This window comes from Malaya genurostris, chromosome 1 (assembly GCF_030247185.1).
Source record: "Malaya genurostris strain Urasoe2022 chromosome 1, Malgen_1.1, whole genome shotgun sequence".
NCBI classification, from domain to species: domain Eukaryota; kingdom Metazoa; phylum Arthropoda; class Insecta; order Diptera; family Culicidae; genus Malaya; species Malaya genurostris.
This window is the reverse complement of record NC_080570.1, coordinates 120,319,988-120,337,487: the sequence shown is the minus strand read 5'-3', so window position 1 is coordinate 120,337,487 and position 17,500 is coordinate 120,319,988. Positions and strand designations below refer to the sequence as shown.

The following is a 17,500-nucleotide window of genomic DNA, read 5'->3' as shown; positions in this document are numbered from 1 at the left end:
TTAAGAGACGAAGCTTTCGAAATTTGAGTACTTTTTTCTTCATAATACGGAGAAAATATTTTTTCAAAATTTGAGTAAGTTTAACTCAAAACATGAGTTCCTTGCACTCAAAATAAAGTCATTCTTCTTTCTTTTAAATTGAAAGCCCACACACCTAAAACCCAATTCTAGTGCTCGGTAAAATAAAATGCCGAGACATGTCGGCGGAACACAATTTTGCTGATAGCACAGTAATCAATGTAATGTTTTCCGAGATTCGTAATGTTTCAGTATATTCACTGGTTTTTCGGATTTTTGCATCTTTTTGTCGTGATTTGGCAAAATCTTGTGCAGAACTCATCGGAGATTCACAATTTTCTCGAGATCAGTAAATGCGTATGCCGAAACTTCGAAACATGTTTTGCCGAAATTCGGCTAGACAACTGTCATTTACGTTTTACATTTTCGCTTGGCACACGCAGTTATTTTCTAACGAAATATTCCGGAGAAAATTACCCGTGGTCTTTTGAAAAAATGGTATTATTCAAAAAGGAAAACGTGAGAATCTACGATGTTTTCAGTAAGTATAATAACTACAAATGATTGTTGATTATATATAGAAAGCTTCCTTCCACATCTTGCTTTCTCTGTCGGAAAGTCAGTGTAGGTTATGTAGAAGAACTTCTACGGTGTATCAACCAACACATGCGATAATCGTCGTTTAGTTCGAATTGTATATATTTTACAATTGTACGTCCTCTAAACATAAGTAAGGTATTGTACATTCTGTTTATGTTTATATTGAAATAAAATTAAATCTTAATCCTCAATTGAATGAGTACAATTAAAAATCGAATTCTTTGTTTACTTCTAATTGCTGAAGGCTTAGTAATTAATAAATTTCACTTCGTTGCTTTTTCCAAATATTCAGTAAAGGTTATGCCGAACAGACAGTTTGTCAAATTTGTGATTATCGAGACTTCGCAGTTCTATTTTTTTTCGAGCTGATTACCGAGTACTCGGCGGTGAAAATCTTGTGCAGCTCGCCGTCAGTACATAACTCATGGTTTGAGTTGCGATTACTCAAATCCATAAACTGGAATAATATATCAAAATTTGAGTATGGAATTGAGTAAAATTTGCACAGGCTATGAGTTCTCTCACATTTATTCATACAATAGAGTAAGCGTTGAGTTTTCAAACATTTGAGTGAACAAAAAAAATACTTGTAGCAGTTCAGTGCATTTTCTTTATCGGAAAATTCTTATCGAATTCAAGGATGCAAGAATACATCGTTTTTCATTGCCGTTAATAGATCTAGTTTTTGAAACCATAAATCATCAATCATGGATGTTTCCAATAGAAATTTTGTGGTTTCAATTATGCTAAGTGAGAAGTACAACATAAGAATATCAACATCGTTCAATTTCGACTCCAAACCGGTCAAAAGAAAACGGGTTTTAATCACTGGTCTGCACACTTACATTTTATCGCTGGATCTCGGCACAGCCGAGAAATCGGTAATCATCTCGGCAACATAATAATTACTGAGAATCTCGGCAATACCAAATTTGTTAACTGTCAATTATTGCCGAACTTGTCATCAGAAATTTTGCTGTTAGCTCGGCAGAAGTAATTATGATCGAATAATGAATATCCGAGTCATCAGTAATCGTCCATAGAAAGGATTTTTCTCTATTATTTCATGAAATAAATATCACAAAAGCTAAGGCGACGACACGACCTGCCACTCGTCTATATAAACTGTATCGAAAATCTAACTACCCCTCAGTAACTGGTAATGTCAAAACGAGGTTGCTTGAAAATCTATTGAAACTGGCAACAAAAGTCGAAAACTGTTGATTTTAGATAACAGTTACCAGAACCATGGCTACGTATGTTTTTTAATGGAACGTTCTATATAACCACATAACAAAAACAAGTTATATCTGTAAACCAAAAGAAATATGGATTTCTGTGAACCGAAAAAAATAGGATCAGCTTAGCATTTACCTTCGCCCAGAACACCCCGAAAAGGCAGACATATAGCAGTTATTTGACTAGATGTTCATAGCACAAGTTGAACGGGCGGCAGAAAATATTACATGCGATCGGATTGCAGATTGATTAGAAAACAGTAGCAGGGCATATTCGCTTGTACTAGCTATGAATCATCGTTTTACCATGGACCTTAACTCTATTTTACCCTCTATTGCAAATCAAATACTTCGGTATGAATAAATCCGTTGGTCTCGCTCGCCGAGAAAAGCGAAGAAAATTTGTATGCGGAAAAAATAGCGATCGTACACGTTATACCGTGAATAACCATCGTACAGGGACCTTTCCGAAATTGGATTACTGAAATTGGGCGCGGACTGGCCTATTTACATTCTAGAATTCTATCCTGACCGTCGGGAACAAATTTTACGACGAAGATCATTTGATTCTAGAGCGACGAAATGTTATGTTGGTCGCGATTTTGAATAAGACGGTGAGCTACTACCAACTTTTACAATCTTTTGTTTGATTTTTGTATCCGTATTATACATCATTACAGCTAGAACATTAAAAAACGCTCGATCGATAAATTGTTTTTATTTCTCGATCATGAATTCGATTTTTTTAACGAAAGTTTTGCAACTCCTGTCTTTGAGAGTCCACCACCGCATGCAGCTAGAACATGTTGACTGGTTAGTAATTCAATTGCGTAAAATGGAAAGATTTGATACCTTCTTCGGATTCCATAGAAGAAGTAACTGGTTCCATGCTTGAAGTACTAACAGATCCATATTTTCTACTATATTGAACAAAATCTGTACACAATATGTACCTTTCGCATATCTTGCGTTTTTAAATTGTTTGTTTATTTACTCTGGACCTCCTTGGTAACTAGTTCGTAGCAACATAAACAGTGTTGCTCAAGAAGATTATTTTTATCATTATCAAGGGGTCGCTATATTTGCGGTAACTGGCGGTGAATCGTTAGCGGACAATTTCATTGCCAATTTTTCTTCGAAGTGCCTGGTCGTGTCGTCGGCTAAGGTTTATTTGTTTATTATTTATACCTACCTGGAAATAAGAATACTTTTGTAAGTATATATATGAAAAGCAGAGGTTTTTATTTCACTTATCATTTCAAGAAATATAAGCACCTTCTCGTACCTTCATCCAATATATATTATTTTCTCGCTCCTCCAGCAATGACGTATACGTGATATTTTTCACATTCGACAATAGACACTAAATGACAAGTGTTTCACCGAGTTTCAGTAAAAGCTAAAACAATATTCGAAATCTCGGCAAACGGATTTGTTGATTTCGGTATATTTGTTGTTTACTGACAATCTCAGCTCAATATTTTTCCAAACTTCGGCAAAAGAACGCGCTTTACTGAGATATCAGAATATTACATAACCGAATTTTGGAAAATAGCTTATGGATTACTGAACAATCAGTAAAATGTCGTGTTGCCGATCTAATTCAGTATTCCATTATGCCGAGCTCAAGAATCTCTTTTAAGTGTGTGCGTTGCTAAATTTTACAAAAATCTCAATTTTTATTCGATATCTTCAAAATACAAACTTAAGACATAAATGAGTGAAATTTTGTAAGCTTCATTCCGGTTAATTCATAAATTTGGTAAATCCTAGTTGAAGTAATCACTGTAGGAATAATTTTAACGACATATTGCACGAAATATTCGTCCATTTTGCTGGAACGGTTTGTTGTTGTTTTGTCGTGAATACGACTTACTTTACTATGGGGCGCCTTTTCAAAACTTACCCTCTGAGAGAGTGATAAGTTTTTGATCGTGAATATCTATTTTTGTATCTAACGAATCAACATGCCATCATGCTACATGCCATCGGAAATATGATCACAATTTTATAATTCATAAGGCGCGTTTGCCTTTCTCGTATTTTTAAAGCTCATAGCTCAGTGATCTGTGAAAGGATTTATATAATCTAACTACCAATAGAATCGAAATTTTTCAACTTAAACGTGTATAGCAAAAGCATTGAAGTATTTCAATAGTACACTATTGAAAAACCTGTCTCATTTGACCCATGTCAACACCAGCCAATCAGAATGCGTTCTGAGGAAGAGACCAAAATATCTGCTGCTGTATAACAAATCGTTCTAGAAAAATGTTCCGAACAGTGTTTAATATCGTAATGAGTTCCTCAATTTGGTCTTTCTGAAAGGCAGAGATGAATCCGGTACAGCATCCGGATAGTTTCTTTCGATGAAATGCAAATCTGAAATGAAATATCGAAATTAAAATTCTACATGCTGCTATTTTTATAGCCGTTAGGACCGCCCATTAGTGAAAAAGCTACAAACGAAATCAGGTAAAACCAAACCTCTCAACAAAGATTAGATCAGTTTGGATTCTATCGCCACTGCGAGCAGATGTATTTTGTGTCGTTTGCAAAGCTAGTTTCGCTTCCGACAAGAGCGATTACGTCACAGCTGCTAGTCGTTTGCATTGGTGAAAAAGCAACGAAAAGAAGACAACGATGGAGAGCATCACACAAAATCAGCGTTCCAATGGCTCTAAAAATTTTCTAAAGAACTATTAGGCTTTTGTTCTTCGCAAATCGAAGGTAAACATCCTTCGTTTAGTGCAAATCTAGAACTGTTTGATTAGATTTGTGCATTTTTTGCTGTGTGAAATTCACAGAAATCGAGATTAAGTGAAGCCTTTTTTGTTTTTGCGAAAAATGTGAAAATGGGGAATGCTTGCATAATTCATACAATTAATCAACTAATTGATATTCGGAAGTGTTAAGGAACATGTCAGTTGTTTTCTTATTCACGACATCCAGTTATGTCTCTGACATTATCCACCCACCTTTTTTGTCTTGCAAAAATAGTGTGAAAATTAAGTGTTACCTTTACACAGAGATGTCTATCTCCTCTGTGTGACGAAGAGCAAGCAAAATTTCTCCCCTCGCACTGACAACTTCAACGAGAGCTCTTCTCTTTCACATTTATACACCACTGTTGTGTAAGTGTGCACGCATCATGAGTGCGTTTGTTTATTTCCTTTTACCTCTTCCACTGAATCGCACCAAAGTGCTAGAGCATTAGCTAATAAATTCTCTGAGGTGGATGCAGATACTTTCACAGAGGTGTACACGCCGGTGAGCACTCTGCTGTATGGTTTTCGTAGATGAAGCGTGGACACGCAAAATCAGCAAAATAAAACAATTTATCGTATAATTTTCGGTTTTCCTTGCAAATTTTTCATAGCAAGGCCAGATCTACTCTCTATTAATTGAAGTTCACAGAAGTGTTCGCTCGCCATCACGCGCCAGTGGTCACTTGGGAGTATTTAGACGAGAGCGCGTGTGAGCGATTCATGCGAAGAGAATGTGTTTCACTCGCGCCAGCTGCTTTAACCACAAGCACACACTCAAATGCTGTCTATTCGACACTGAGAAGAAGTGCGCTTTCCTCTTTGTGCGGTGCTTCGTTTTTTCATCCTCGGTGTGGCAAAAATCTGACTCTAGCGTGTATAACTTTGGTGAAATGCCATCTCTGCCTTTACATAGAAAGAAGATTTATTGTTATTCTACGTGAAGTAGAAGTATTGTGCAGGTATGTATTGTTAGTTTCAAAACGGTTCTGCCAATCTTGTATGGCAAGATTCCGACAGAAAAAACCGTTAATAACCGCTAGGCGAAATTCTCTGCCGGAAACGGTTGTTGCATTGTTGCCAGACTTTTGCAGACAGCCGTCTGGGGGGAAATCTGCCCGCCGCGTAGAAGTGGGTACTATTGACATGATATGTTGAATGTGATGCCGTGCGATGACTGACCAAGCTGACAGGGTCTGCTCCAGGGACAGGTGTTACTCAAGAGCCCCCAGATCACAAAATTAGAATATGTATTTCAAGTGCTGTTTCACGCCCTGGTTGTTTCAACTAGACTGTTGTTTGTTCAACTGTTGATATCTGTTGATTTTGCCATAACCATTCAGATAAACAAAATTGCTGTATTCGAATGCTGTCAGTTGGCTGATAACGAAGACAGTAGTTCTCTTCATTTCTGCAGAAAAGTTTCATGTTGAAAGTTTTAAATGACTTAAATTGAACGTCATTTTTGTCAGTTAAGTGGTTGCCGTTTTATGTACATAAAAGTATGCAGAAGAATATAACAATTAATTGCGAAATAAATTTTCCATGTACTCAATAGGCATTCTAAATGTTTCAATTTCATCTCTAAGTAATGTATTTTTAAAAACGCTATACGCTTAAAAAATGGCTGCTAAAGTGAAGTGATAGTATTGGTAGTTTCTTGCAAACGGAAATAGAAATGCTCTTCCAGCGAGTCATTCTGCAAGTGGAGTAATAATTTCCTAATGCCGAACATTTTGCTGGTTATTTGCATCGTGTCTATTGTTGAATTTCTATATCATCTTTGAGTTTAGTTTCAAACTAGCTTGAAGGTTTCGGTTCTCCGACTGTGCTCGACAATCTCACTCGGGTGCATTTGAGGAGAATGCGATCTTCATCTATAAACGGTGAAATTAATCTCGAAACGTGGATCAAATTTACAGTCAGGATTATGAAATGTCAGTTACTGATTTTAGAACGATAAAACTTTTAAAAATTCTAGGTAGTCAGCTACCCAGAGAAAAGAACCCAAGATAATATTTAGCTGCATTGGGATTTGTATTGATCAACATGCAGGTATCAATACAGATGATCTACAATGGCAGGGCAACCAATTTTGTTTAAATATACTGTTTCAACCAAAGGAAGAAAAACAAACACGATTGTCAGTCTATTTTGGGTTACTCTATTCTCTAAAAAATATCATGCTAAAAATATCATCTGAACGTTTCTAATTATTTTATAGTGTTAGATTAGTCGCGTTTTTGCGTGACCACCGCATCGGAATCGGGATGAATCTCTCGCACCGGAACAAACTTAGTTAGAATGTAGTCCCGTTCGGATTGTTTCGAGTTCATAAATAAGGTGTTTGTACCGTGCAGCCAATCCAGTACCCCTAGCACTCCGTAGCATTGAGTAAACCTGCAGAATACCAACAAAAACAAAACAAAATTAGCCTTTTTCGATAACTTCCCCGAACATTAACTCTTACGTTAAATGATGAAAGTCATGCTGCTCTGGACTCGGCAGAAACGGAAGATGATAGCCGGAGTGCACGTGAAGCGTGTTGGAAATGGCAAGCGTGAACCACAACCAAGCGACGGAGATGTGACATCCGGTGGCCCACACTCCCACTCCGATCGGAAGTAAATTACTCAACATATTCTCCACCGGATGGGAATACATGGCGGTGATGGCAATCGGAGCCGTCCACTCGTGGTGCTGCTTGTGAATGTACTTGTAGATGCGGCCATCATGCAGTAACCGATGGCTATAGTAGAAACCGAATTCCTCGATTACAACACAAACCACCAGCTGCCAGATGACCGTTTGGAAGGTCGGTAGATGGCGAATAGTTGCCGTGTTTTGTGGTTTGATCAGATGGTACAATCCGAGCAGCATCGGTAGTCCGGTGCAAATTTGGTTAAACAAAACTTGTTGGATGACCTTCTTGAGCCGGGTGCTGTCTACGGGTTCATTCGTACCCGGTTGGACCTTGTAACGACGTAGGAAAGCCGGTCGATTGGTTGCGTCAAACAGAGTGTACACGCTTCCGATGGTCCAGTAAAGGATCATGGTGTACACCAGGGTTCCGAATATCCACAGACGGAACGGATCATCGCCTGAAAAAAAAACAAAAACGGAATCATTATTTTCCTCGTAGATCCCGGTCGGAGTTAGCATAAATAAATTGCCATGAATAAAACTTTAGGTTAGTGCAATGTACTTTTGGATGTGTTGGAGTACTTGTTATAGAAACCTTTAGCTATAGAAAACAGCTATACAGGCTCACATATGAACTGTATGTAAAATTTGCTCAATTAGCTTGGCGAACACTTGCAGATGTCACCACGATCGACACGAGGTGCGACCACGATTTGGGTGCCGCTTTCACATGAGCCACAATTTTGGACGCAACATTCACTTCACGCTAGGTTTTTATTTTGCTGTTGGTAAAAATGGCAAATTTATTTTTGTTTTATTCCGATCGAATTCTCATGTGGTTTATGCGACATGGAAATAAAGTTGTCTTTAACACATAGGGAAATCGTTTGATAAGTGTTAAAATTGTTGTAGTTGGAATATTTATATAATAGGTAGGAGGATTCGTTCCGGAACGTAGCGGAACGTTTTGCAAGATCACGGCGAATAGTCGAGTAGGTGGCAGTAGTGTTTCCAACGTATAGCAAATTTGAAATTTACACAGGATTTTGAAAAGTTTTGTTCGAGCCAGTATATCTGTTATCTGTGGTGATAATCTTCATATTTGGTTTGAAGATTCGAAAAAAATGACGGGTTTTTATTTTTTTCTTATGAATCGAATACTAACATACAAAAACTCGTGAAAATTTGGTAAAAAATCGATCATTAATGATTCAGTAACTTTCCGCGGAATGTTCGATTGATATTTATGCAGAAATCGTAAGATAAAATATCAAATTCGAAAAAGTGAGGTTGGCTACTGTTTTCGTATCTGGGAAACTCTTTGTTTTTATGGTTGGATTTTCAGATGAAATGATAAATTATGATCAAAAGTTGTTTTACTCGTCTATTTACTCATGTTTTATCATCTAAATAAAATCTGTATGTGAACTGAAAATTTCAAATTTCATCCGAAATTTTCAAGTGAATAGGGGAATTTTAAATCATACGTTTGATGATAACACGTGAATAATCATTTTTTACCCATATTTGTAGGGTTTTGCCATCCATCACTCTACAATAAACTGGAATCACATCTTCATCCTGTAGTAGACGTTCTGGTAGTTCAAAAATTGCAGACAAATACAATTAGGTTTTACAAGAGTACATCACAAATGAAGTTCATCTTTGACATCTGACGGTGGTTTGTTTACATTTTCATTAACGCATAGTCAAATTAGAATGAACATGTAAACAGACCACCGACAGATGTCAAATGAAGTTTATTTAGCGAATTTTGTGAGGTTATGTTATGGTTATGTTCACGTAAAACCTTTTTGTTTTTGGATATGTAATCAAACCGCCGGCACTTCATTAGGTTTTTATCGTGACGTCCAAAAAGAAGAAGCGTTCCTCCTTAACAGTTGAGCAGTACTCCCTCAATGAACTTAGCATTATGTTTGTCTTTTATTAAACCAAGTTGCCTTTCGTCCCGGGTTGGCGGTTCAATGCATAGGACGCTGGTCTTACAAGCCAGTTGTCGTATGTTCGAGCCCCGACCTGGAAGGATTCTTAGTGTCAGTAGGATCCATAGTACTAGCCATGCAATGATTCTGTACACTAAGAATCGGCTGCGAAGTCTGTTGAAACAGAAAGGCCAAATTCCACAAAAGGAATGTAATGCCAAGACTTTGTTTTTGCCTTTCGAGTAAGTAAACAGTACTGCTGAAATGTCAAATAAATTGAGATTAGCAGTGACGGTCAAAAAAATCTAATTGGCTCGTTTTCTTCACGATATATCTATTCTCTACTATCAGGTGCACAACTTTGCTTCTGCCGTTTTTTTCCAACTTTCTCCCATCTTACCGGCACTTTTCGGATCCTGGCTCGAAAAAAGGAGTCCTCTTTTGACGCTATCCTTGAAGCAATTCATTTTTTCCAACTCTTCGAAGGATTGAAAATGTTGATCTGCCAGGCCGTGTGCCATCGAACGGAATAGGTGGAAGTCAGAAGGGGCGACATCTGGGGAATACGGCGGGTGGGGCAAGCCTTCCCATTTCAGCGTTTCCAGGTACTTTTTGACCACTTATGCAACGTGAGGCCGAGCATTGTCTTGTTGGAGGATGACTTTGCAATGTCGCTCTTGATATTGTGGCCGCTTTTCTTTTAGCGCGCGACTGAGGCGCATCAGTTGCGTTCTCCTGTGATGGTTTGGCACGAATCTTCATCAAGCAATGCTTCTAGTTGTTCATCTTTGAAGATTCTCTCTCTTCCACCACCAGGTTGGCTTCGACATCTAAATCACCATTTTGAAAACATTGAAACCACTCCCGGCATGTTCTTTTACTCAGAGCAGCATCACCGTAAGTTTCTGAGAGCATTCGATGCGCTTCAGCTGCATTTCTCGAATTGTATCAAAATAGTAAAACTTACCGCAAATGGCGAGAATTGGGCAAATAAATAGACATTTTCGAGCGATACTAATAATACGAAAACAAGAACAACTGTCACTGAAACGGCGATGACATTATCATCTATGTATTTTAACCACCCTCAGCCGGTACAGCCACCTATCGGAAAACGGCGAAAGCAAAGTTGTACACCTGATAGTTTTACTGTTAGATTTTAATATTATCAGTATCTAACGGGGAAACAGATTGGAAAACCGACATGTAAACACAATGATGTAATGAAAACCGCGAAAATGTTACCGCAGAGACGAGACTCGAACACGTAGCTAACTCCTAACCGGGGAAATTGTTTTACCAATTAAACTACCAAATATGAAAACACATGAAGAGAAAGTCCAATTGATTGGACGAAACTAAGCATGCTTCGCTCTACTTAGCCACCACGGTATTCACTTACAGTCCCGTATCGACGGAAACAAATTCAACAGAAACACATACAATGATCACGAGTCTATCTCTACTCACCTGTTTTTGCCTAACACAAATCGTTGAAGGTCAACTTGAAACTTGGTTCAAAACAGGCTTCAAACAAACGGTTCGACAGCAGTTAGAGCGGAAACTGGGTAAGGTTTAGAATCAAACGAAAACGACATTAGTGTCACCTCGACATTTTTTGTTTGAAAAATCTCGACTCTGGGGTTTTGAGATTTCCGAAATTGAAATTTTTTGTTGTTGAATGTCTTAGAATTGCAAGACATTTTTCTGAGATAACACCATGTCTCCACGTTTCAAGCAATTCTAGGACATTCGGCATTGAAAATTAAGGAGTAAGACTCTTTGCAAACGTATGAGTAATGTCAACAATGTGTGCGTAAAAACAAAGTCCGGCGCTTCTTTTCCTGATTTTAATCAATAAATCATCCATATGGTAGAAAAATAAACCAATCAGTTCATTGTGCTTAAAATTGCAATTAAAAAAATAAGCGAAAATCTTAGTTTAAAACTCTTGCTCGAAAAAAAATTGTTTCAGATTCAGCTTACTTCCACTTATACATTTGATTAGTAACAAACACATCCCTATATGGATTTCCTCTTGCAGAAATTATTGCAATATAAAGATTTACGTACCTTCTATAAGTAAGCCCGCAAAATAGGAACCGTTAATTTAACACGCGAGAGGCAATGGATATGGAATGTTGTCGTAAAACTATTCATTTTTCCGGAAAACTGCCTTTGTAACAGAAAATATTTAGTTTTGTTTATTTTATATAGCGCAATCTAATACAAATGCATTGAAGCAGTTTTGCTTTTTTCGTGGTAGCACAAAATTTTAGCGTTTCAAAAAATATTTTTTCGATTTTGGAAGTTCCATGTGGGTTCTCATCCATGGATTTGGAACTGAATTTTTCAACTGAACCTGATTTTTCGTTAGTCAACTGCAGTCTAGAATCTAGTCAAGGAAATCTGTTCTGGATTTCAGATCCAGAATACAGGTTCAAAACTCATTTTCAAATTTATGTTGCAGTGTTAGCATTCCGGATCAGAGTTCTGGTATTCAATTCTAAAAATGAAGCTGAATTCGGAAACGGAATTTTACTACTAACTTCTGCTAATTTTAATTCCAAAATCCAGTTCTAAAATTTAGATCCAAAATCCACGTATCAAGAAAAACTAAAAATGAATTATGGAATTAAATGGATGAATTTTATTGTGTAAATAAAACTGAATTTTGCCGTTCTCTATAGAAAAGTAATAGAATTGCTGGAAAAATCGTCCTTCGAACGAAACCTCGGAGATATAACGGCATAAGTAACGTAAACGTCAAAACTCATTACCGCTCAATTCGATACTTAAATTTGGTTGCGAGTCCGAAAAAATACAAAACGAGCGGTAAATTCAATTAATAATTATTCTGAAAATTTCACAAAATCTCAAAAATATTGTTCTCAGCCCAGCCCTGTAGCGATGGAAATCAAGACTTATATGGTTCTGTAAATCGCAGGCAGTTTCAATGTATCCGCTATTTTATCCTCTTTAGTTTTTTGGTAGTGTAGCCGAAGAAAATCTGTTATCAGATTTATATAGAATAAGTGAAAATTTACATGTCAATCGTGTGATTCAAGCTGAAAATCTAAAATTGGTTTGCAGCAAACCCATCCGCGGGTGTTTATTTTATTTTATTTTTTCAATAATTTTGAGTTATCTCGCGTTGTTTACAGCAATGCGAATAGGAGAAGCAGTATACCGATAAGATCGTTCTGAGATAATTTCCATTTATCTTATTTATAATGTCCTATTGAAATATAAGAGAAATATTCCTTACTAAAAATTTAATTTAATTTCGTATTTTGGTAGAAAGCACGTATTAATACAACACACGATTATATTGCAACGTATTCTCGGTAGCCGGCTGCCTAGAGCAATGAACACATGATTGATCAGTATGCAGGGATCAATGCAGTTTACACTATGTAAAACTATGTGCTATTCCAAAGCAAGTTCTTCCAGAGAAACATTTTGCAAGCTTAATTGGTTGTAATCAATAACGGAGTAGCAACACACGGGCGGTCTCTAATGGTCATGCTAAACCTTTCTATAGAGCAGGGCTTCCCAAACTATTTTGGGTCATGGACCCCTTTACTAAAATTAACTTAGGCCTCAGACCCCCATCTACAAATTCCTTTGAAAATACAATTTCCTACTTTTTTCATATTGATGTGAAATACTTGAATTTCTGCGGATGGTTAAATAAACATAACTTTTTTAGCGTAAATATTTCAAAAAACAACTTATATCAAACAATAGAGGGTCTTGAAATCAAGACCTCGTCGACCCCCCATAGTCAGTTTTCGTTCACATCGGCCCCCGCAAAAAGGATATCGACCCCAAAGGGTCTATATCGACCACTTTGGGAACCCCTGCTATAGAGAAAAACAAAACAGTTTGGGCATCAACTAGTATAACGTACAAATTGAAACAATCATTAGATCGGTTAAGCCATCTCTGAGATAATTTAGATACTTTCGGAACCGTAATCCGGGAACCGGTATAATCTAAGTCGTTTGCATTCAAAGTGTTTTCCTCTGATACAAATTTTGCTTTGCGAAATGCAAAGCCGGTTGTCGTTAGCGTTTCTGGTTGAATCACCAAAATGGCATTAGCAGTTCAATATAAACTACTAATGCACTGGTAAGTTAAAAACGAAAAGAAAAACAAGTAACGTAATCATATGGCACCAAAATCCCTGAATGATTACTATCATCTGTCGACGACCAGAAAGTTATCGTTTGTTTTCGTTTGGCACTTCAGTGAGGACATTGTTATTCGGTGCAAAGTATGATTCTTAAAAAGCTTAACATAAACCGCTAAACAGTCGTGAAGTAACGACTGTTTAGCGGTTTATGTTGAACCGCAAGGCGGCATTAGCAGTCGAATTGTTAATGATTTTTTTTGTAAAATGTTTCTACAATATTTTTTTGAGTGTAGAAAATCTAAAACGGCAATGATAAGTTTTTGCAATTGACATACGCGTCGGCCACGATTCCTTGTTTTGTCTGCCTCTGACAAGAAATAAATTACGGAAACGCTACCTTCACTAGCGCGTTTTACGATGTCAAACTGACTTAAAACGACCCTTGCCTGACTTGTCCGCACTTTATCTGCACATTCTTTCTCTTACTTGAGTACTATGGCTCTATAATTTTCATATTCTTTCTCTTCTAACAATCTCTAGTTAGTTAGTTGACATCGTTGATGAACAAAAAAAAAAAGGAAGCACTACTTCGAAGAGACAATATTATTGTCTATACAAGAAGTATGAACAATACTTTCGATCGTGCAGTGAAAACTGAACCACATCTGTCAATATTTTCTAAGCAAAGAGGAAACTTTTCGATATGTGTATTCAGTTCTTGCAATATTAAATGATCCAAACGGTTAATTTCTTCGAAAAGTTAGGAAATCATTTCATATACTTTTTTGATTCCTATATAGAAGCGCACTACTTTTGATTGACAATAATATTGACTCGTGTAAAGGGGTACTTAAGACTAGGCGATTTTTTAGGCAAAACTATTTTATAGCCCTTCACAATCGCTACAATCATTTTAACCCTGAAGATGACCGATAATTTTCTCCGACAAATGTAGCCAACAAAGAGCGCAATGTAGATGCACTTGCGCTTGCAGTCGCGCTCTTTATCATGGTCAAAACGGCAGGAAAACGTAATAATCAACTGGTCCACACTGCAAATAGGACTTCGACGAGCCAATATCGAGGGCAGATAGCGAAAACAAAACAAAATTGACTTGACTATCGGTGAGCTTAGATCTACCACTCTATGGGATTAAGTGCAAATGAACTGACGACCGACCACAATGGGTCGTAATCTAGGCGGCCCAATTAAAGAACAAGCATTTTCGGTGCGTACGTCAACAACACCGGTCAAGTTGCGTATTCCGAGCACGTCTCTTCGCAACAACCACAGTTTTTGCATTGCTTCCTTATGAGTCACCAATTTCTTCAAGTGTTTTTTTTTGTTCTTCTGTATATTGCTTATCAAACTCTACAGCGGCTCCAACGGGGTCATAACGAACAGGTTATCGATATTTTTTGTTCGCTGAACTCCGATAATTTTTGAATTAAAATCACTGGTTTTTTGGGCGACATTCGAAAACAAAATACAACCTGTTACTCTATTTTGACGCATCGGTGCCTACTTTGTTTATATTTTCACCCCCGAAAACGCCAACGCGACAACGCATCGCTTTGTCTGTGACAACAAGATCTAATTGGAAACACATTCGCACATCGCGATCACGACCTTGATTACGCGCTCAACTCAATTATTAGCGTTAAAAATACTCGAAACACTGTGCAAATTTATCCAACCACCATTCACTACTCACTCAGACCGTGACCTGCTAAAAGTGTGACGAACCTGTGACATCCAGGAAGCGATCCCACAGCGATTGCCACAAATCACCGGAGGCACCCCAAAACAGCCGAAAATGCCGGGCCGGTAGATCGAAAATTTCGATACCCGCCGACATGATGCTCTGCGACTGCGGGCCCGATGTCTTCAATATTCCGATAGCGAGCGAATCTTTCTAGCTTGGATGTGCTCCCGAATGGGTATAAGTCGGCCGTAGAACTGGAACAGTACTGGCACAACGCCAAGTGTACGGGAACTAGCGATGTTTTGAAGAATGACTTTTCCCCGATCGTGTATGGGTGGGGGTACAAGCAACAAATACTGCAACGATGAATTGCGACGATGGTTGGAGCCGCTTTCGCACATGCTTTTGCAACTAGCGCGCAGTGAATCTCGCTGTTGGCTGCGGGTTGTTTGCGATGATGTGTGTAAAGTCAGTTTACATTGCAATTAAATGAAAGAGTACTTGATCTGATATTGATTCTGAACAGGTCGAAGTAGGCGCTGGCCGGTGTTCTCATTCAGTTCTATCACGGTAATGCTCTATTGGTGCTTTTGATATGTGATTTTTTGTTATCTCGCGTGAAAACACAATGCATTCGATAGCAAAAATGTACAATGTATGCACAGAAAATAAAACCTGTTTCAATCCACCTAGTGGAGTAATGATACCTTTCTCGTATCACTCATGTTTTCATAGGCATACACTAGCATAACGTTTTCAATTTTTAACAGTTTTGGCCCAAATAATAAGAATTCTTCGATTTTTGCATTTTTGTTCCAAATGACGGAGCACTTTTTAAATTCACTTTGCACATTTTACCTCTTAACTCCGGAACCGGGAGTCGGTTCCAGATGAAATTCAATAGCAGGCCTTTGAATGTAAGTTGAAGAAAATAGATTGACCGCTCTCTGAGAAAATCGAGTGCACTTTTTCTTCATTTTTTTTCGCACATTTGGCACCCCGTTACTCTCGACAGGGATGTTCGATCCCGGTAATTTTTGTTACATATACACATACACACACACACATATATATATATATATATATATATATATATATATATATATATATATATATATATATATATATATATATATATATATATATATATATATATATATATATATATATATATATATATATATATATATATATATATATATATATATATATATATATATATATATATATATATATATATATATATATATATATATATATATATAACAGATCGGCTGGAAAGTTCGTATCATTTCTATGAGAGGGCGCCACTAGAATTAAATCCATACCATTTTCAAAAGATACGTGTATAAATTTGACAGCTGTCTGATTATTAGTTTTTAAGATATTGCATTTTGAGTGGAGCTACTTTTGTTATTGTGAAAAAAAATGGAAAAAAGGAACTTCGTGTGTTGATGAAACACTACTTTTTGATGAAAAGGCGGGTGAGTAATGTCAGAGACATAACTGGATGTCGTGAATACGAAAAAACTGACACGCTCCCATCACTTTTCCGAATATCAGTTAGTTGATTGATTGTATGAATTGTGCAAGCTTTCCTCTTTTTCACCAATAGAATTTGAAGCGATACACCTACATTAAAGTACAGATTAGTTACATTAAACAGCTACTATTCTACAACTATATATTCCAAACTTGAAACAATTCCTTTTTAATTTGCTAATATAGGAAGCTAGGTACGACAAATTTGTAGTTTATTTTTATTGAAGCTATGAAGTTCGAAGATATCTGATTCTTCTCGAAATTTCAGTACGAGACAATTGCAATGGCCTGGTCTGAAATGTATCTACGATCTTCGGTATGCAAGAGTGATTCTAATAATAATAATGATAGTAATAATAATAATACAGATTAACCTGTATATATGGCAACCCTGTTTCGCATGACATATTTTCACACGACCCCATACTAGTATAAAGATGTGTTCAACATCATCACTTTCGCTTTCGCATTGCCGTTCGTAATTGAATGTGTTAGTGACGGTACAAATCTGCTTTTCTACCTGTTTTCGGAGCCATCGTTCTGACGGTGTCTCGTACGTACAGAGTAGCTGCTTTAACTTAAATGACGCTATTTCTCACATCACATTTCCTTTTATACGTGCTAGTGGTAGCACGGTAGGACGTCCCCTTTGTTAGAATTCCTTTCCTATACGCAGAACGGGAAACAGTGAAACGATATAAAAGAGAGAGTTAGCAGAGCGGCAGCCAGTAATACTGAATGGATCGTCGAGCTGTTAACAGCATATTGTGGAGGAACAATTAAGGGCAAGGTAAAGTCCCGCTCAAACCGTGCTGGTCTGAAGTGCCCAGTTGGCGGCAGAATCCATCGTTTGCCTCGGAAGGGGAACTACGCCGAGCGTGTCAGTGCTGGTGCATCGGTCTATCTGG

At 37.4% G+C, this 17,500-nt stretch overlaps 2 protein-coding genes across 2 annotated transcripts in view; both read right to left on the bottom strand.

Moving 5' to 3' along the window:
- The window catches only part of LOC131425629 (uncharacterized), a 279,128-nt gene that overhangs the window by 135,935 nt on the left and 125,693 nt on the right, over positions 1-17,500 (bottom strand). The gene's annotated exons all lie outside the window — the stretch shown is intronic.
- Positions 6,763-15,433, bottom strand: LOC131425636 (fatty acid hydroxylase domain-containing protein 2-like). The gene is made up of 3 exons (XM_058587683.1): positions 15,092-15,433; positions 7,092-7,722; positions 6,763-7,021 (listed from the first exon to the last, which is right to left on the bottom strand). Exons 1-3 carry the CDS (start codon positions 15,201-15,203, stop codon positions 6,853-6,855), a joined length of 912 nt encoding a protein of 303 aa, XP_058443666.1. The 5' UTR covers positions 15,204-15,433; the 3' UTR covers positions 6,763-6,852.